Raw genomic sequence first — 17993 nt, 5'->3', positions numbered from 1 at the left:
AATAAGTTAAATCTCTTTTCTATGCATTCTTGAGCACACCAAAGAAATGGATTCGATAACAGTGAATGAAAAAGCTTAAAATCATGTTTTGAAAACCACAGAAATGTCTCACTTTAAACTTCTTTTACTAAGTCACTAGAAGCAGATGGGAATGGTAAGAGAGGGCTGCACACCCATCTCAGCAGCCCCTGTGCTGCCTGGACAGAAGCTCTGCTGACACTGCCATCACTAAAGATGGGAAAAGCACAGCCAGGCACTACAGAGATTGGTGGATGCACTAAATGACATCAAGAAAAATCATTTCAGGTTTAGAGCACAAGGTTCAGTAGGGGGATGGAGCTGTGGAGAAGCTGCCAGCAGTCACAAGCTGACATGCCACCTTCTGAAGGGACTGGTGTGCCAATGGGGGGGGTTACTAACCTGCCAAAATGCCTTTGTGAGGCCAAATAAAAATATTTACAAGGAAATCTTTGGGCAAGAAAAATTCTTTTTAAATCATTGCTTTCCCAAAAGGCTCAGACTTGTTTTGGCTGATTTTCAAGCTCCTCTCCTCTCCTCATAATATCATGAAGCTGAGCTAACTTCTATTGTGACTTCACTACTAGAATAAATAGCTACAGTTAACAGTGTGAAAAAATTATTCCCGACCTTCTGTGCATACCAACAGACCTGTTACCTGCTGGGCACTTCCCAAAAACAGCTTTTGCTCCTCAGGACAGGTGAAACTGGTTATAACTGCACTGCCTTGTCCATGCTAATGTCAGGACAGGTTATTTTGTATGTATGATCACTTCCAGCAAACAAAAAAAAAAAAAAAAAAAAAACACTCATGCAAAAAATCAGCTCAAAATTATACTTTTACAGCTGAAGTGAGGGTTTAAGTATATACACACCTGGTACTCCCTATCCCATCAGCATTCAAAGTAGCCCAAATTTGAGACATTCGGCAGCCAAGTGCTGCCGCTCAGTGGTGCAACGGCTTTAAGCACCAATACCATCAGCAGTGAGTTTAACACCCAGTAACCCCTCTGAGCCCCAAAGATGCCATCATGCTGCAGGAGATGCAGCTGAGAAACATTCTAAGTGCAGTTTTAGACAAGCAAATGTAAAGAGGCATCATGAAGATCACAAGTTTTAAGTCACAAATGGACTTCATAAGTTGCCATTCAGCTGAACTCTTGCAGTTTCAAAGGATAAAAATCCATGTGGGGCTACCTAAATATTCAATTCCCAAATTCATAATATGGAATAGGAAAGACATTTTTACTGCTCACTCTCAGTCCTATCTCATTAAATTAAAAAAAAAACCCAAAAACCTAACAACTTTAAAGCTGAGCTGAAAAATCAAGTTTTCATGATGTTAGAAATACCATTACAAAGTACAAGTGTTAGAAAAATGCTATTGCAAATTGGGGTGGAAGCTGTTTTCCTTTGCTTAGCATCTTGAATTCTGTGCAAAGAATAGAGTCTTATAAAAGAGCTCCAAGAGCTCCCTCCCAGAAAATCTGCAATCATTGGTGTAACTTGTGGCAGTGCAATGACTATTCACACTAATGAAGCACACACAAATATAATCAAAGGGAAAAAAAAAACCAACCCAAACCAACAAAAAGAGCTGCTGAAGTTTGTAGTGTTTTAGCTTTTGCTGTTCCTTCCAGAGAGGTAACATGTGGCATCTTCCAACTTCCAGAATAAGAAATGAGACAATAGAATGTGCTGTGTGGGATGAAAGCTGTGCTGGGCCAGGCCCCAGTGGGCACCTGGCAGAGCTGAAGGACCCCAAGTGCTCTCAGGGCATTACCTCAGTGTCAGGCTGCAAGAGCATCCTGCAGGGAGCACCCTTTGGGAAGGGAAGGTGATACAGGCTTGGCAGTACTGGGTTAACAGTTGGGCTTGATCGTGAAGGTTTTTTCCAACCAAAATAATTCTATGGCAACCACTTTGTGGCTCAACAATAAACCTGACCTTCTATCAACCATCAACTACCTTGCTCAGATGCACACAGAATTCCTAAGTCGGCTCCAGATGTTAAAGAGCCAAAAGAACACATTGAATCTCAGATAAAACAATTGAAGGTTTCAGCTAGAAAAGGAAGCAGGGATATTGGTCCATTTGAAGTGTTGTTTGGTAGTTGTTTTTTTTTTTTTTTTTTAAAGCTTACATTGACCCTTACCTGCATTTCAAGAAGCTGGAATTTCACTTGAAAAGGTATGGAGTGACACTTCCCTGATAAGCTGTGCTTCTGCACTGTCCTGTTTAGAGCTGTTATAAAACCAAGTTAGCAAAACAATCAATTACACTTCTATTCAATAACTACTGCATTTCTTCCTTTAGTCATATTTAGAGTACCCACTGTTACCACTCCTCATGTAAAGAAGTTTAATGTGCTAAAAAATACCAACAACAAACTCCACTTTCCCCCTGTGCAAAGCACAATAGTAGTCCGTCCCTTTCCCATCAAGGAAAGGACAATATTGACTCAGAAACTATTCTGTCAATGAACCAAATCTTACTGTATTTCAAAGTAATTGTCTTTCTGCTAACAGGGAATTAGAAGAGAGGTTTGCAGATGAACTGCAACCAGTATGCTCAGTAAAGGGCACAACACTGCTTACTCTTTTCCACTGTTTTCTTGGAATGACTTGTGAAATGAAACCCAGTAAATTCCATTAAAAATGAGAGATCTGATTCTAGGCTTTCAAGCTGAGCTTTCAGGTCTGATGGAGATTCATGTCCCTTGGTTTCCCCCTCAGTTTCTTCTTGGAGTGATTTTCTAGAATGGAAGAAAAAAAACCCAAAAGGTCAAAATACCCAGACCTAACATACTAGTACAGCAATATCATTAAATAAAAGGCATTAGTAATGGGATCTGATGGTTTTCAGACCCAAATCAGTTTCTAAGAAGTAAAGTTTCAGTTGGATCACATTGCTGGAAACAATAAACCTATTCTAACTTAAATAAACTCTTTCCATTCACTGCCAGGTAGACACAGCTTTTACTCCAAGTCTGGAGGTACAAATGCCCACTTAGAGATATGTGCAAAAACATCCAAGCAAAGGGAGCTAAGATGCCTTTACTCATATAAGTGACTTATTTTATCCATGGAGTTTACATTTACAAAGTCCTAACATCCCAAACAATTTTGACAAAGAAATTCTGTTAATCTAACAAATGAAAAAAAAGCATACATTGCCTTCAGTATCTCCTCTTCAGAAAAGAAGGCGGATTCTTGTCGCAAATCTTCATACTTTTCTGTCAGCAGCCTTATTTCTTCTTCCAGTGCCTGGATTTCCTTTTCATAAGCTTCAAAAACACCCTTGTCCATTTCTCAGAATCACTGCATAAAATAAGGATTTTTCTCAGGAACAATCAATTTTCTAAAATCACAAATATAACATTAGGCAATTGTTGCAAGATACAGAGCACTGCAGAGACAGAAGCTAAATTAGGGATCTAATGGAGTCAAAGGCTTTAAGAACTGTTTAATTAGTCATGATTTGATCCAGGAGTGCACTCAGCTGTTTTACATTTGCTGTAACAGAACAACAAGCTGCTCCACAGGTAAAAACCAATTGCAATCAGAACCCAGCTTTGGCCAATTGCCCTAATGACTCACCTGGGCAGACCAGGCACAGCTCCTAACACAGAGTAAGCAGCAGTACAGCAACACTGCAAACACGTTTCCAATAATTTAAAAAAAACCCCTCAGTTTTCAGGAAAAATAATAATCTGACATTCAGCCTAGCTACAACACATTCAGAAGCATGTGGAAGATATATGCAGCTCAGAATTAATGTGCTAATACTTTGACCAGGAAAAACCCAACATTTAGTTTTGTGTGTTTTTAAACCACCCCTGCTCTATGTGGTGTGCATTTCCACACTAACATCATTCAGTCAAAGGGGATGAGGGGGAAATTGCATTTTATTTATTTTCTAGGAAGCAGTGCCTTTATAACACACATAAGAAAACAACATCAAAAGCACGCTTTGCTTTAGAAACTTGGTTTTTTATGTGAGTAAAGGAAGCATATGCAATTAAATAATCACCCAGTGCTCACCAGATTTTTTTGGACTGGATATGGTGAAGAAAGTCATGGTCACAATAAAGAGTACGGTGTGAAAAAGGAAAACATTACCACAGCCAGAATGTTACCCCAGGACAGCTGATGCCTCTTTTAACAACAGTAACGGGAAACATAAACTACTTAGAGCTACTTAAAATCAAGGATTTCACTAGGCAGCAGAAGACTCAAACACTAATTATGACTTCAAAGATTTTATATCTAGAAAAAAATACCTACACTTGAATCAAGTAAAACAGAACTTTTACAAACAGTTCTCCTCTTATATATCACACGTGTATATTTACAAGTATCTGTGCATTAATATCACATCTTTCACATTTTGACGTACCTGCCCGTTTACAGCTCCGAGTATTTGACTTTATGCTGCCCCAGGAGGAGCTGGGAAGCGCTTTGGAGCCTTTGTGAGAACCGAACCGGTGCGTTCCGTGCACGCTGCTTCCCTGCGGAGTTTCGGACCCTCGCAGGGCGATGCTGAAATCGCGACTCGCCCGAGGAGCCGGGGCTGACCCGCGCCGAGGCTCGGGGGTGACAGAGGCGCCCTGGGGAGGAACGGGTGTCCGAGCAGGGCAGTGCGGAGCCCGGGGAGCCCCGGCAGCCGGCCCTGAGAGAGGAGCGGAGGGAGCCGGCGCTGAGGGGAGGGCGGTGAGCGGTGGGAGCCGGCGCTGAGGGCTCTGAGGGGAAGGGAGAGCTCAAACCCGGCGCTGAGGGGAAGGCAGTGAGCGATGGGAGCCGGCGCTGAGGGGAATGGAGCGCTCAGACCCGGCGTGGAGGGGAAGGGAGCGCTCACTCCCGGCGTGGAGGGGAAGGCAGTGAGCGGGGGAAGCCGGCGCTGAGGGCTCTGAGGGCAGGGCAGTGAGCGATGGGAGCGGACGCTGAGGGGAAGGCAGTGAGCGGGGGGAGCCGGTGCTGAGGGGAATGGAGCGCTCAGTCCCGGCGCTGAGGGCGCTGAAGGGAAGGCAGTGAGCAATGGGAGCGGGCGCTGAGGGCTCTGAGGGGAAGGCAGTGAGCAATGGGAGCCGGCGCTGAGGGCTCTGAGGGGAATGGAGCGCTCAGTCGCGGCGCGCGCGCCCCGCACTTTTCGAACCGCGCGCCAACTCGCGAGCCCGGGCGCTACCACAGCTGCTGCCCCAGCGGGTGGCGCCGGCTGCGCCTTCCTTCCCCTCCCTGTCGAACAACAGCCGCTGGGAAATAATTCCCGAGCTCTCTATCATAAATAAAAGTAAAAAAGCCTTGCTTTGTCTGCTGTTCCTTTGTTCACGTCAATTTCTGCTCGCGCGTTCCGGAAAACTCCCCCGCTCTTCTTCCTGGTTTGTCACTTTCAAAGCGTCCGCTGCCACGGGAGCCAGCCCCCGTGTTCCCAGCACACCTGACCGGCCGGAAACAGGAACCCAGCGGAGGCGAGCGGCCGATCGGAATCCAGCGGCACGAGGAGGCGGAACCCTTTTTTTCGAGTGAGGGTTGGGAAAAGTTGCGGGGGGGAAGGTAAAGCGGTGGCGCTCTGAGGTTCGCACATGGCGGCGGTGAGGCCGGGCCGGGGACACAGCCGGGGCCGGGGTCCCTCAGGGTGGGGATCCCTCGACATTTCCTGGGAGGGGAGGGTTGGGCTGTGGGCTGTGTTCCCACCCTCGGGAACCCTTGGGTTATATTATAAAGAGCCGTTTGTGCTTATTCTCTGTGCTGTATGTGCATCTGCTCTTACGCTGTATGTGCATACGTTTATATAGCTCAGTTATATGGCTCAGTTATAGGGTTATGTGGTTTAAAAAGCCCCTGAGCTCCGGTTTCCTGCAGCAGCGCGGGGTTTGCTGTGTTACCCACTGCAACTCAAAGGAGCGCTCTGCTCATAAGGTTCTTCGCGGCTTTTAATGCACTGATTTGTCCCCGATTCGCTGTTCTAATCGCGTTAATTTGCGTGTCGCTGAAGTGTTTTGTCTCCCCGCAGAGGAACAGAGGGTGTGTTCTGGTGTGACACCGTGCCTCGGCAGCATGGAGAAGGAGCAGGTTTCCAAACGTCTCTATGTTGGAGGGCTCGGCCACACGGTTTCCAAGGCTGAGCTGGAAGAAAGATTTGGCAAATTTGGGCATGTTTTGGAGGCAGAGATTATTACTAGGAAAGATGATCAGGGTAAAGTTTTCTTTCAGTTTTTAAAAGTTATTTGCTTTTCTGTTTGGAGCATGAAATGGAATTTTTGCTTTAGAGACATTTCAGTTTTAAAGGAAATAATGAAACTGCATCAAGCTAACTTAATGTTTGTCATTGATCAGGGAATCCTACGAAAACTTTTGCTTACATCAGTGTCAACATTTCTGATGCAGATCTGAAAAAGTGTAAGTACTTTTTTGGTTTTGGTTTTTTTTTTTTTTTCCTTAGCTATGTTTTTGAGCCAAGTTACATTGCTGATAGCTCATCTTATATTGTCACATCCAGCTGTGGTCATGGGAGAGCCTCTTTCATGTTGCTGTCAGGTTGATTTTAGTTTCTGTAAGCTGCAGCTTTGTGGAAGCTGAAGTTTTCAGAAATTGCTGTGAGCAGATGGAAAAGATCCCTTGTGACTGAAGGAGGTATTTGTGAGTTTCAGAGCCTCAGGGAATGGTCTGCATGGAAGGGACCTTAATGATCATCTCATGATGGATGAGTCCACAGCAGGGACTCCTTCCACTGTCCAGGCGGCTCCAAGCCCTGTCCAGCCTGGCCTGGGACACTGCCAGGGATCCAGGGACAGCTGCTCTGGGCACCCTCTTTGTTTGTTCTAAGCCTTTTATGCCTCATGAGCTTTCATCAGATCTATGAAACACTGAAATTGATTTCTGTGAGAGGACACCCAAAGGAGAGCTGATGTAAAGCTCCTTCTGCAGTGTGCCCTGCCTCTGGGGAATGCTGCATTGGGCACTTCTGAAGGGAGAACTTCAGCTTTGGCTGTACATCTGCTGGTTTATTTGGATTTTGGCCCTTTCAGATGCAGCACTGACCCAAGTGAGCAGTCAGGTACAAGGTGGTGCTGAGGGAGCCTCAGGCTGTCATACAAGGAGACCCAGTGAACTCTGAGTGCTTTTTTTTGATGTAGAAAATATTCATTTCCCATCTTTGTTTTGCAGGCATGTCAGTTTTAAATAAAACAAAATGGAAAGGGGGGACCCTGCAAATTGAGTTGGCCAAAGAAAGCTTTTTGCACAGGTAGAAACCAGTATTTTATGTTGTTGCTAAAACTGCCTTTTTTCTGCTTTTCTGATAATGTCATGGCTGTAGTTTCATTTTGTACACTCTTATTGTTTCAATTTTGATGGAATCTCTGGGCTTTTGCTTTACCTTTGATGCTCCCTCAGAGGTGATGGGGTTCATCCCCTGAGGGGGGGAATTGCTGTTCTGTGGGAGGGGATCACTGCCAGCTCCAATCCTGCACCTTTTTCCATGGGTGATGTGCTTTCTGGTACAGGCTGGCCACAGAGAGGGAGGAAGCAAAGCTGCAGAAAGAAAAACCACAGAGAAATGACCAAATGTGCCTGTTGGAATCACTGAAACAAAAGGGAATTGTGGATTTCCACATGAGAGCAGTACCAGGTACAGAGGTGCCAGACCATAAGGTATGGTGGGGTAGATGTGCAAGAGAAATAAAACAACAAAAACCAAGCTCATTGCATCTAAATTCATGCCAAATTTATGATTTATGTAAAGAAACTTCATGATTAAGAGTGACAGTCCAAGCTGTGGAAAGTACTCTGAGGAAATAGCTTGTGTGTGGACAGAAGAGGGCTCCTGTCATTCTTTGCAATGAGTGGAAATGATCATGGTCGTACTGTCCACTGCCCTGTTCCTCATTTATGCTGGGAATATGCTTGTGTCACCCTTAAAAGCTTCTAAAGGGAATTATTTCCATGCACCACACAGCTTTTGGTGGCTGGGTTGGGCTTCAGCACAGGATCAGGGTCTGGCCGTGGTTACAAAAGTAAGAATGAAGTCACCTGACATGCAAATTTAGGCAACAATATTGATATTTATTACAAAGTTTTCAAAACTGTTTGCTAAGCACAGAGTGGTTTTTAAAATATTTTTTGTGAGAAGCGAGAAAAGAGCAAAATAATAGTGATCCTGTCTTTGTAGGTACCCTTGTCAATTCATAAACCAGAAACACCGTGCTGAAAACACTTGTAAAGAAATTTAGTTCTTTATTATGTCTCTTTATTTGTAGGTTGTAGAAATTTATTTTTTGGTTGATTTTGTTTTGTTTTGTTTTTGAGAAGGCTGGTCAAGTTGCATGGTAGGGTTCACTAGAGAGAATAAAGAATTAATCGCATGTGGTTCTTTATTAGTGTTTTCGTTATTCAAGAATAAACATTTGTTTTATTTCAGAGTTACTTCTACTCCTTTATTTAACACTGACTATTTTTCTTTTCTTTCAGAAATGGGTTGTTGGAAAATTTGGCAGAGTCTTGCCTATCCTGCACCTCAGGAATCAACAAAAAAATAAAATATCCTTTTCTGATTGTTTGCCCTTGAACACAATTCCCTTCCTTCTTTTGTCTTATGGGAAAACATTACTTGACAGTCCTAATTTTTACCCCTCTGTCAAGCTTAATTTACTGAAAACCCTGCAGTAAGTTTGTGTGACTTGAGCAGTTGTTTCACACTGCATGTAGTTGCTTAAAGCCTTATGTTCATAGCATGAGGAAAGATTCTTTGCTGTCCTTCCCTGCAGAATTCAGCCTCCTCATAAAGCCCTGGGTCTGCAGGAAGAACTGGGGCCTTTGAGATCCTTAACTCATTCTCACGTGGTGAAGTACGACCCCTCCAAGTACTGCCACAACCTGAGGAAGCTGGAGGCAGAGCTGGCACCTGCAGCCCCTGTGGCCCAGCTCACCTGGAGCCTGCCAGGGGGGGATGGCAGCAGGAAGAGGAGAGGAGAATCCCCCAGGAAAGCTCCAGGGAAACGGAGGCAGCCCCTGGATGGAGCAGCTCTGCCCTCTGGGTGCCCCTCACGGCCCAGACACACAGACTCACCCCGGCTCGGCCAAAGATCAAAACCCAAACCTGCTGAGGAGCTGGAATTGTCTCCAGCAAGGAGAGTGGATGGGAAAATATCTAAAAATGCTAATGGAGTTAGAGCCAAAAATAATAGCAGTGTTTCTGATAGTGACATTGATTCTGAAGAGGAGATCAGAGCAATGGTGAAGAAAGAGGCACAAAGACAGAAAGCTGAAAATGTTGAGACTGAAAGTGAGCACTTGGAAATTGTTGGGGATGATTTTGAATTAAAATACAGTAGCCACTGGTCCTTAAGCAATTCGGATGCCATGAAGAAAGCTATCAAAGGAAGTAACAAAGAGAAAGAGGCAATGGAATGTGATAATGGTTATGATTCAGCAGATACAGATGAAATTATTGCTGAAAGTAAAACTCCAGAAGACTCGAAACAGGGGAGGATGAAAAATAAAGAAATATCAGCTAAAAAAAAAAGTGGTTTGGTAAAAAGCTCCTCATTGAAACCTTGCAGTTTAAAAGAAGAGCACACCGAAGGAAAAGGGAAAAGCAAAAAATCCAGAATTGCTGCCTTGCAGAGTACAGCAGAGACATGTGACAGTGACAGCTCTTGTTCAGAGTCTGAAACCAGCTCTGATTATGAGTCCATGATGCAAAACTGTTACCACCTAGACCTTACCTTGGATGACTTAAAAGCACTGGCCACAGAAAACACTGGGACACCTGCAGAGGGGTCAGGCAGTGAACAGAGTCCTTGTCAGACCAGTGCTGAAGATAATCCCAAGGGTAATACTGTAAATAAACCAAAACTTTCTAAATCTCACCCTGCAGTTAAAAAAAACAACATCTGTCCTGAAGATGTGCTGGCTGATATTTTAGCAGGGGAGGAGGATGCTGTTGAGGAAAGCTGCAAGGGACAGAATAATTCACATTTGAAATACCAGCCCTTCAGAGGACTAGGGTCCCTTTGTGTAAAAGAGTCAAGTAAGGACAGCACTGGCTTAAAGAAGAAGTCTGTAGAAAGTTTGGGAGGTGAAGCTTGTACATCTCATTTTGGGGAGAAGTCATCCAAAAATCGGCCAGAGGACCATCCCTTGAGTTCACTTGAAGTCAGCAGCAAAAAGAGACACAAAGTGCCTTTTGAACACCATGAGGAGCTGTCAGCTGATGCCTCCTCAGCTGCTCAGAGCCTTCAGCCTGGTTCCAGGCCTCATTTGCAAGGGAAGAACAAAGGTGTGAGTTCCAAAGATCAAAATTCAGAGCACAGAGCTGCTGCTGCCAGAACTGATCATGGTGATGGGAGCAGTGACATGGACAGTGATGCTGCAGGGGCCCAGGAGCACCTTAAACAGCAGCTGAAGAGCCCAAAACCGCTTTCCAAAACATTAAAGAGGAATACAAGCCAAAAAAGCCCAGAATGTGAAGGTAATAAAGGTGGGAATGAGAACACCAGCCCTCGGGAAGATAAGGAGCTTTGTCTTCGAGCTGCTGCATCAAGGGAGCCCAGTACAACAGAAAAACAGCTCCAGGATAACCAGAGGAGACTGGCAGCTCTGGAACAGAGACACAAAGAAAGGGAATTACAGAAGAAACTCATTCAAGGAGCTCTTTCAAATCTGGTAATTAATTACAACTTCTACCTGAATAGTACACAATACAAGGAAGTGGGTAATTAATACATGTGGGATAAGATGTTTTAAAATCATAATCTGGAATTTCTAATGATGTTGCCAGTTTTCTTTTCAGAGTATACAAAATGCTGCATACCCCTCCCTGCAATACCTGTAGAGTTGCAAGAGGAATAGTGGGTTCCTCTTTTTGTATCATGAAAACATCTTTCAGATAGTTGTGTCTGAGCAGAGCACAGCAGGTATTTGATGTGTTTGACTTGACAGCTGACTCTTTCCTAGGACAGGCAGCCAGCAGGACAGCACAAACACATCATATTCGATTCTGATGTGGAAGATGAAGCTGAAGTGGATGAGGTGTTGAAAAAGGATGGAAGTTTGGGAAATGGGCATGGAGAAGTAAGTGTTACTGGGAAAAAAATCAGTATGACATAATCAGAAAGCTGAATTTTTATACCAAACTATCTCATATTGTAACACCTGAGTTTCCCTTTGCATGGGTATTTTGCCTATGGTTAAACTCAATAGTTGTAGCTGTAAAGCAGAATTGTACAAGGTGTGTGGACATGTAAGATTTGAAGCACAACGATCAAGAAGGAAGCTGGTTGTGCAAGAAATCTGCTTTTTCAGCTGAACTGGAGAGCACATGAACAAAGTTGGTACTGATTTACATTGTCTCACTGATGTGAACAGCTGCTTTTTTCTTCTTTTCTGTTTGTGTGACAAAGGATAAGGCAGCTCCCAAACCTTCGGGCAGACTGTTTGAGAGCAGTGAGGATGAGCAAGAGGATACGGATGATGAGCGATTCAAAATTAAGCCCCAGTTTGAAGGCAAAGCTGGTGAAAAAGTGAGTGAAGCCATTACTGTAATTTAGTTTTCCTCTAGGTCTCCATAGCACCTCTTCAGGAGAACATAATTTGTCTTTTCATTCTCTCTGAATATGATTTTGATTAACTTAAACCAGAATTCCCATAAGGAACGACATAATGTGTGGTGGGGAGTGGGAGGCATTTCTCTGACACTGTCATCTTCATATACAAAGAAATTACTGACAAAGGCATCAAAAGCTAAACATAAAGAGTATGTTGCCATTGTTATAGTAAAAAAAAGTTACTGAATTATGACTTTCTTCTCCAGTGCTTAATGCATCTGTTTCATTTGTTCAGCTCCTGCAGCTGCAATCTCGCTTTGGCAACGATGAAAGGTTCCGAATGGATGCTCGATTCCTTGAGAGTGATAGTGAGGAAGAAGGTAAAGCTGATCACATTTCCTTCTGTTACTACTGGCCACAGAACCTTCCAGCAGCCTTTCTTGCTGTACTGGGATCTTGTGTAGAGCATCTGTCAGTGTCAGGGTTGCACAGTTGTTAAATAAATGCTCTGACTTTGCCATGAAATAGAGGCTTGTGACATTTCTAATGAAAGATTTTCTACTGTGCAAGGCAGGAAACCTTCAAGTAGCTTCAAGATACAAGGAAGTGATGTGTTCATAGGTGTGAGCTCTACTAGTGCTATAGTAAATGTTATGCATCCCACATGACAGGCTTAGCAGAGTAAATAGAGAATGTATTTCTTTTTCTCTTAGCAGAGACAAACAGCGTAAAGGCAGATGAAGAAGAGGAGCTTGCTGCAGAGAAAAAGAAAAATCTGCAAATACTGGGAAGCCTCCTGAATATCAACTTGGAGCAGCCCAAGCCAAATAAAACAGCCACAAGTGTGAAGAAATTCAAGTATGAATCATCTGCTATCAGTAAAGAAGGAGATTTAGGAAGGCTTAGGAAGGAAGCTGAAAGATCCTGGAATCTTTGAATTTTGGAAGATAGGCATAAAGGGTTCTTGTGTGTTGTTTTAGGTTTCTTACTCCACTAGACCATTTGAATCTATGCAGTGTTTGGTACTAGAAGAAATATATCCACATCTGTATGGATAGCTGTATTTATGCAGCTCCTCAAGAGATGATCAAGTGCAGGTCCTCAATACATAACAAAAACGTGAGGGCTGTGTTTAATCGGAAGCATCACAATTTGATTAAATCCATTTCTTATATGTTTCCTGACCCAGACACTGACTAGAGGGTGCTTTCTAACTGCCAGTTACATTTTGGATCAATTCAGACCTTGTTTGGTAAAGGAACTAATGTGAATCTTGCTCTGACTGTAAAGTTTTGAGATAGCTTTCATTTTGGCATTTAGATTGCACACTGGTGTTTCTTTTTCTTTCTATTTTTACAGAGATATTAATGCCCTCCGTTATGATCCAACAAGAGAGGACCATGCAGTTTTTGAAAGGAAACCAAGTGCTACAGAAAAGGAGAGGTAGTATTACAGCTTGGTAACTAAGTTGTGTTTCTTCCCATGGAAAGATGGTTATACCAACAGACTGAGTTTGAAACCATGCAGATAGATCTGATTCTAATTTAGTTCTCTCTCCGGTTGCTAAAATCAAGATATAATAGGAACTCTGACTACTAAAACCAACATGTAGTGTCATCTTTCCTTCCTACTCCATCTACTTTCTGGATGCCATTTTCTGTTCTCACTGAAGGTCAGAAAGGTCAATTCAGGAACTTGGAGATTTGCAGGTCTGTGGGAAAAGCTTAACAAATCTATACTAAAGATTTGATCAGATTAGGAAATCTGTGCTACCGTGATTTCTGTGTAACCGTGTAGTCAGTGAAAAGTCACTTAAGGATGTGGCTAATTAAAAAGGACTCTGGTTCCTGCCTTTACACTCCAACCTCAGATGTTTCCCCAGTGCTTACCCTTGATTATGAACCACTCCTTAATGGGCTTGGATATGCTTAGGGAGATATTCAGAGCAAGGTGGCTCTTAGGGAAGCTGTGTCTGAAAAGGACGTGTGCTGTGTTGCTATCCTTGAACAATCTCATTTCAGTAAAGCCAAAAGGAAGATGAAAGAAGAGAGTGAGACACTGCCTCAAGTGTCTGAAAAAATCTATTATGATATTGCTGCCGACTTGAAAGACTTGTTTGGATCTTCAAAGAAAACACCAGAAAAGATGGAGGAAATACCCTGGGACAAAGAGGATGCACAGCACTCTGCCCCAGATGACCATTTGGGACCTTTGCCTGATAATGACGCTGCTCTGGAGACGAGTGCTTTCAAGTTTTCCTTCTTTGGAGACACGGAGGAGTTGGGCATCAAAGAAGGTAAGACCAAAATGTCTGAGATCCCTAGAACAAAGTAGAAAATACTGGAGCAGAGATGTAGCTTAGAAAATCTGGCAGGGTCAGATTCTGTCCTTCCTAAATCTGTCTTCTCCACTGTAAGTATTTCACGTGAAAGGAGGAATTTTTCCTGACGAGTAGAGGAATAATCTGGTTTTGGCTTTTTTTCTCTATTGGTGCTGTCATTGCAGAGCCTTACGCGCTTGGGACAATAAAGCCGGTAAAAGCCACGTGGCAAGAGGATCCACGTTTCCAGGACAGCAGTTCTGAGGGTGACGATGAGCCTGAGATGACAGAAATGGAACAGGACCAAGAAATGCAAGTTGCATTTCTCTTTGCTGTCTACTTGGCTGTAGTAGTTGGATGCTGTGGGAATATTAATAGCAGCACTCGGAATGGGAAAGTGACATTGCACACCTCTGAGCAATGAAAGTCGTCTTGGAAAACCGTGTGTGCTGCACAGAGTCAAAACTCCCAGCAGCCCATTGGATGTGAATGTGAATATGGAAAGAAAGAGTAGAGCACAAGAAACTAACAGGGTCATTTTGCTTTGACCAACTCCAAACTGAGTTTGGCCAAAAGCCCAAGACACAGTCAGTTTTCTCTTTAAAAGAGGGTTTTGTAAAATAAAAAGCTCTGTTGGGTTCCTAGGGAATAAAGCTTTTCAATGGATGCCATTTCTCTGAAGCACTACAGGTTTAACTTGTGTTCATGGAATTTGATAGTACAATTTAGGATGCTCAAATCCCTTTTTTCCTTTTCTAGGTTTCTTTCTTTACCACGCACAGAAAGTGCTAGAGCTTTTTTCTTCTCCAAAGATGATGAACGCCTTAGAGGTACGACAGAATTTCTTTATCCCTTTTTGTATTTTCTATTAATGGAATTGAGTGAGGAGGAAAAAATGCTGCCTAGTTATCCAAGTTTTCTAGTCAAAATTTGCCACCCTCACTTGTGATCCAAGTTGTGGCAGAATCCTGTGAGAAAGTCCTGGCAAAATGAAGGTCAAGCAAATTTCTGGCTTTCTTTTCTTTCAGACAATTACCGAATAGGAATCTGGACTTTTAGAGTTTACCAAAAACTTAGTCACTTGACAGGTTACCTACACGTTTTGGTTTCTTGCCAGCGTATCTTAGTGAACTGCAGTCTTCCAGCCTGCTTTACAGAGTGTGTTGAAATGGAGAGCTCAGGCCTCAGCAGGCCTCATTTCTGGGGGAAGATGTGGGGTGCTGGTGCTGAGCTTCTAATGCAACAGCTGCAATTTCAGTGCAATTCAGACTGCAGCCTGTTGAGGGAAAGTGCTGCTGCCTTTGATTGTTCTTAGCACACCAGGCTGCAGTAGGGAACATTTCTGCTGGAGCCAAGGTGTGGTGGGGGCAGGAGAACAGGAAGGGTGTGAGAATTGATTTCTGATTTTAGTGCTGCGTTGGACATGATTGTTAGAAGCAGCAGCACAATCACATGTGTTTAAGGCTATTAATTGGACGTTTCTGTTGTGCAGAAGGCCCGAAGTTATTCTGTAGATCTGAAGAGCTCAGTGAAGAAAAAGAGGGTTGGGAAGACAAACGTAGATTATTGCTTGAGGTGAGTATGGAACGTCTGTTCCCTGGTAAGTCAAGGTGAAAATGAGCGGGGGGAGGGATTGCAGGTATGAATGTGCATGCAAAATTAATTCAGGACCTCAAGACGTGCTTGAAAGTTTTTAACGACCAACTACAAATATTTTTTACTCTACTGCTGTGCATAACATCATGTTGTGTTGTCCAGTCAGGTAAACCACTGCTTCTCTGTATGTTAAAGCAGCAGCTACTTAACTGTATATAATGAATGTATTTTAAGAGATACAGTGAATTCAAAAACTTCTAATACTATGTTGTATACTTATCACTTACAGGAATGCAGGAAGAAGCACAAGGATGCCAAAAGAAAAGTGAGAGCAAAACAATAAATTTTCTTTCACAGATCAAAACCTTTTCCTTTATTGTTCCTTGAAAGTGTTGCCAAACAAGGTTACTTTGAAAATGCTTTCAAAGCTCTGACAGGGATCAATATCAGCAAAGCCTGTTAGGCCGTGTTTGGGAGCTGGGGCTGAGGCTCTCGTGCCCTGGGGAGCCACGGGAAGGCTCCAGGCCTGAGTGTGCGGCCAGGCCGGGGCCATTGAGCTGCAGCCCATCCCTGGTGGATGCAAGGGCAAGCAGGAATGCCAAGGGAGCCCAGGGCCGGGCCAGGCCAGGCCAGAGCAGTGCCCCCAGCCCTCCAGGAGCGGACGGGCTCTGCCAAGCCCAGCCTGGGCACTGCCCCCAGCCCAGGGACAGGCGGGTGCTTTGCCCGAGGGCTGGGCCCAGAGCAGCAGAGCTGTCACAGCCCCAGCTGGTTCTGGTCTTCGTGAGGCCTGAGCAGGGCCCGTGGGTGCTCTGGGCTGTGCAGGAGCAGCACAGGAGCAGTGGCCAGGGCCTGGGGAGGCACAGGGCTCAGCCTCGGCACGGCGACACAGCATGCAGGCTGCAGGGGACAGAGCCAATGGCACGGGGCACGAGCAGCTCTGTGGGGCTCAGAGCCTGCAGCAGCCTTGGCCCCAGGGCTGCTCTGTCCCTGCCTGGCTGATGGGCAGGGCTGGAGGCCTTGCAGAGCAGGGGCCATTGTGGGCACGGCTGTCCCAGGAGCTGCCCCCTGGCCCAGCTGGGCCCCACTTGGGCAGGAAGGAGGCTCCCAACCCCCGGCATGGCCGAGCAGCTCCTGCCTCCCCCTGCCTCTGCTCTGATCCCCACGCTGCCTGCTGCCACAAGAGGCCCTGGGCCAGGCTGTCAGAGGGCGGCTTTGCCCTCACCTGGCTCCCTGGCACCAGGGCCCTCCTGCTTGCTGTCAGACATGGCGTCACTCTGGAGTGAGTCGCTGTCCTCGAGGGACGTTGTTGCTGCGAGGTGCAGATACTCTCTGTCTAGGGGAGAAGGAATTGAGGGGGGGATTTTGCAGGACGGGCCCAAAGCCGCTGCCGGCTCCCAGCCCACAGAGCTGCCTGCTGGAGGAGGGAGGCTCCTGTGCCAGGGCCTCTGTGCCAGAGCCGCTGGGAGCCAGACTTTGTCCCGGCTGCTGGGCCAGCCTTTCTTTCCTGCAGTCTGGGCTAAGCTCTGGCAAACCTCCCCAGGCACAAAGCTCCCTGCCCACCTTCTGTGCTGCCTGCCTCACTGCAATAAGGAGATCTCACAGGAGAAACTCCACGAGTCTAACGTGGCGTTTCTCTTGCCGAAATTGCAGACTGGCAAAGAGCTGCAGGCAAGGGGAGGAGCTGGTGAGGAGAGGGCGGCAGGAGCTGCCCATTGCAAAGGTGGAGGGAGCACCCGGAGCCCCTCACCATGCAGAACCTGTGGGCACAGAGCCCACTCTTCTGCTGTTTGTCACCGCACATGTCCGGGTCAGCCTCGGCACGGCGACACAGCATGCAGGCTGCAGGGGACAGAGCCAATGGCACGGGGCACGAGCAGCTCTGTGGGGCTCAGAGCCTGCAGCAGCCTTGGCCCCAGGGCTGCTCTGTCCCTGCCTGGCTGATGGGCAGGGCTGGAGGCCTTGCAGAGCAGGGGCCATTGTGGGCACGGCTGTCCCAGGAGCTGCCCCCTGGCCCAGCTGGGCCCCACTTGGGCAGGAAGGAGGCTCCCAGCCCCGGCATGGCCGAGCAGCTCCTGCCTCCCCCTGCCTCTGCTCTGATCCCCACGCTGCCTGCTGCCACAAGAGGCCCTGGGCCAGGCTGTCAGAGGGCGGCTTTGCCCTCACCTGGCTCCCTGGCACCAGCGCCCTCCTGCTTGCTGTTTCACAGGGCAGCTGTCAGCAGTCAGTCCCTGTCCCTTGAATGATGTGGTCACTTTGAGGTGCTGATCCTCTCTGTCTATGTGAGCCCTGCTCCTGCCCACCTTCTCCTCCCCTTGTTGCATTGAGGAACACTGCAGTGTCCTCTTGCTGTTCCTCTGCTGATTGTTGGGTGAGGCCGGTGAGCCAGCAGGACAGGCCCAGAGGCTCGAGGTTTGGTTCATGTTTTAACCTGCATGGATCTCCTTTAAACATAGGTGGAGAAGAAGGAGCAGGCATCTCAAGTTGCTTCAGTTTCTACCAGTAAAATCAATGTGT

The 17993-nt window shown here is 45.8% G+C and overlaps 2 protein-coding genes across 4 annotated transcripts in view; one reads left to right on the top strand and one right to left on the bottom strand.

Moving 5' to 3' along the window:
• The window catches only part of CENPP (centromere protein P), a 114527-nt gene extending 109246 nt beyond the window's left edge, over window positions 1–5281 (bottom strand). Inside the window, exons 1-5 of one of the 3 annotated variants that reach the window (XM_058812776.1) lie at window positions 5203–5281; window positions 4417–4627; window positions 3190–3338; window positions 2616–2773; window positions 2174–2262 (exon numbers count right to left, since the gene is read on the bottom strand). In XM_058812776.1, coding sequence (XP_058668759.1) covers window positions 2174–2262; window positions 2616–2773; window positions 3190–3326 — 384 coding nt within the window. In that variant the 5' untranslated portion in view covers window positions 3327–3338; window positions 4417–4627; window positions 5203–5281. Of the gene's footprint in view, window positions 1–2173; window positions 2263–2615; window positions 2774–3189; window positions 3408–4416; window positions 4645–5202 lie in introns of those variants that run through there. The other 2 variants (XM_058812777.1, XM_058812778.1) reach the window with 2 other exon arrangements.
• A 318-nt stretch (window positions 5282–5599) lies between these two features.
• Window positions 5600–15822, top strand: NOL8 (nucleolar protein 8). Its single transcript, XM_058813156.1, has 17 exons — window positions 5600–5652; window positions 6031–6213; window positions 6354–6416; window positions 7185–7263; window positions 7523–7670; window positions 8487–8555; window positions 8856–10682; window positions 10974–11090; window positions 11420–11539; window positions 11859–11943; window positions 12277–12421; window positions 12923–13006; window positions 13585–13859; window positions 14069–14195; window positions 14643–14713; window positions 15376–15458; window positions 15769–15822. The coding sequence occupies exons 2-17, from the start codon at window positions 6075–6077 to the stop codon at window positions 15820–15822; spliced, it is 3486 nt and encodes a 1161-aa protein (XP_058669139.1). The 5' UTR covers window positions 5600–5652; window positions 6031–6074.
• The last annotated feature ends 2171 nt before the right edge of the window (window positions 15823–17993 follow it).

Source organism: Ammospiza caudacuta, chromosome 12 (genome assembly GCF_027887145.1).
Source record: "Ammospiza caudacuta isolate bAmmCau1 chromosome 12, bAmmCau1.pri, whole genome shotgun sequence".
NCBI classification, from domain to species: domain Eukaryota; kingdom Metazoa; phylum Chordata; class Aves; order Passeriformes; family Passerellidae; genus Ammospiza; species Ammospiza caudacuta.
The sequence above is the reverse complement of the archived record's forward strand: the minus strand, read 5'-3'. Positions and strand labels throughout refer to the sequence as shown.

Excerpts from the sequence above, each read along its gene's own strand:
- NOL8 (XM_058813156.1), top strand. The coding sequence starts at position 6,075 with ATGGAGAAGGAGCAGGTTTCCAAACGTCTCTATGTTGGAGGGCTCGGC. Across the intron at positions 8,556-8,855 it reads GGAATCAACAAAAAAATAAA|GTGGTGAAGTACGACCCCTC; the intron begins ATATCCTTTTCT and ends ACTCATTCTCAC. Across the intron at positions 14,196-14,642 it reads ATGGAACAGGACCAAGAAAT|GTTTCTTTCTTTACCACGCA; the intron begins GCAAGTTGCATT and ends TTCCTTTTCTAG.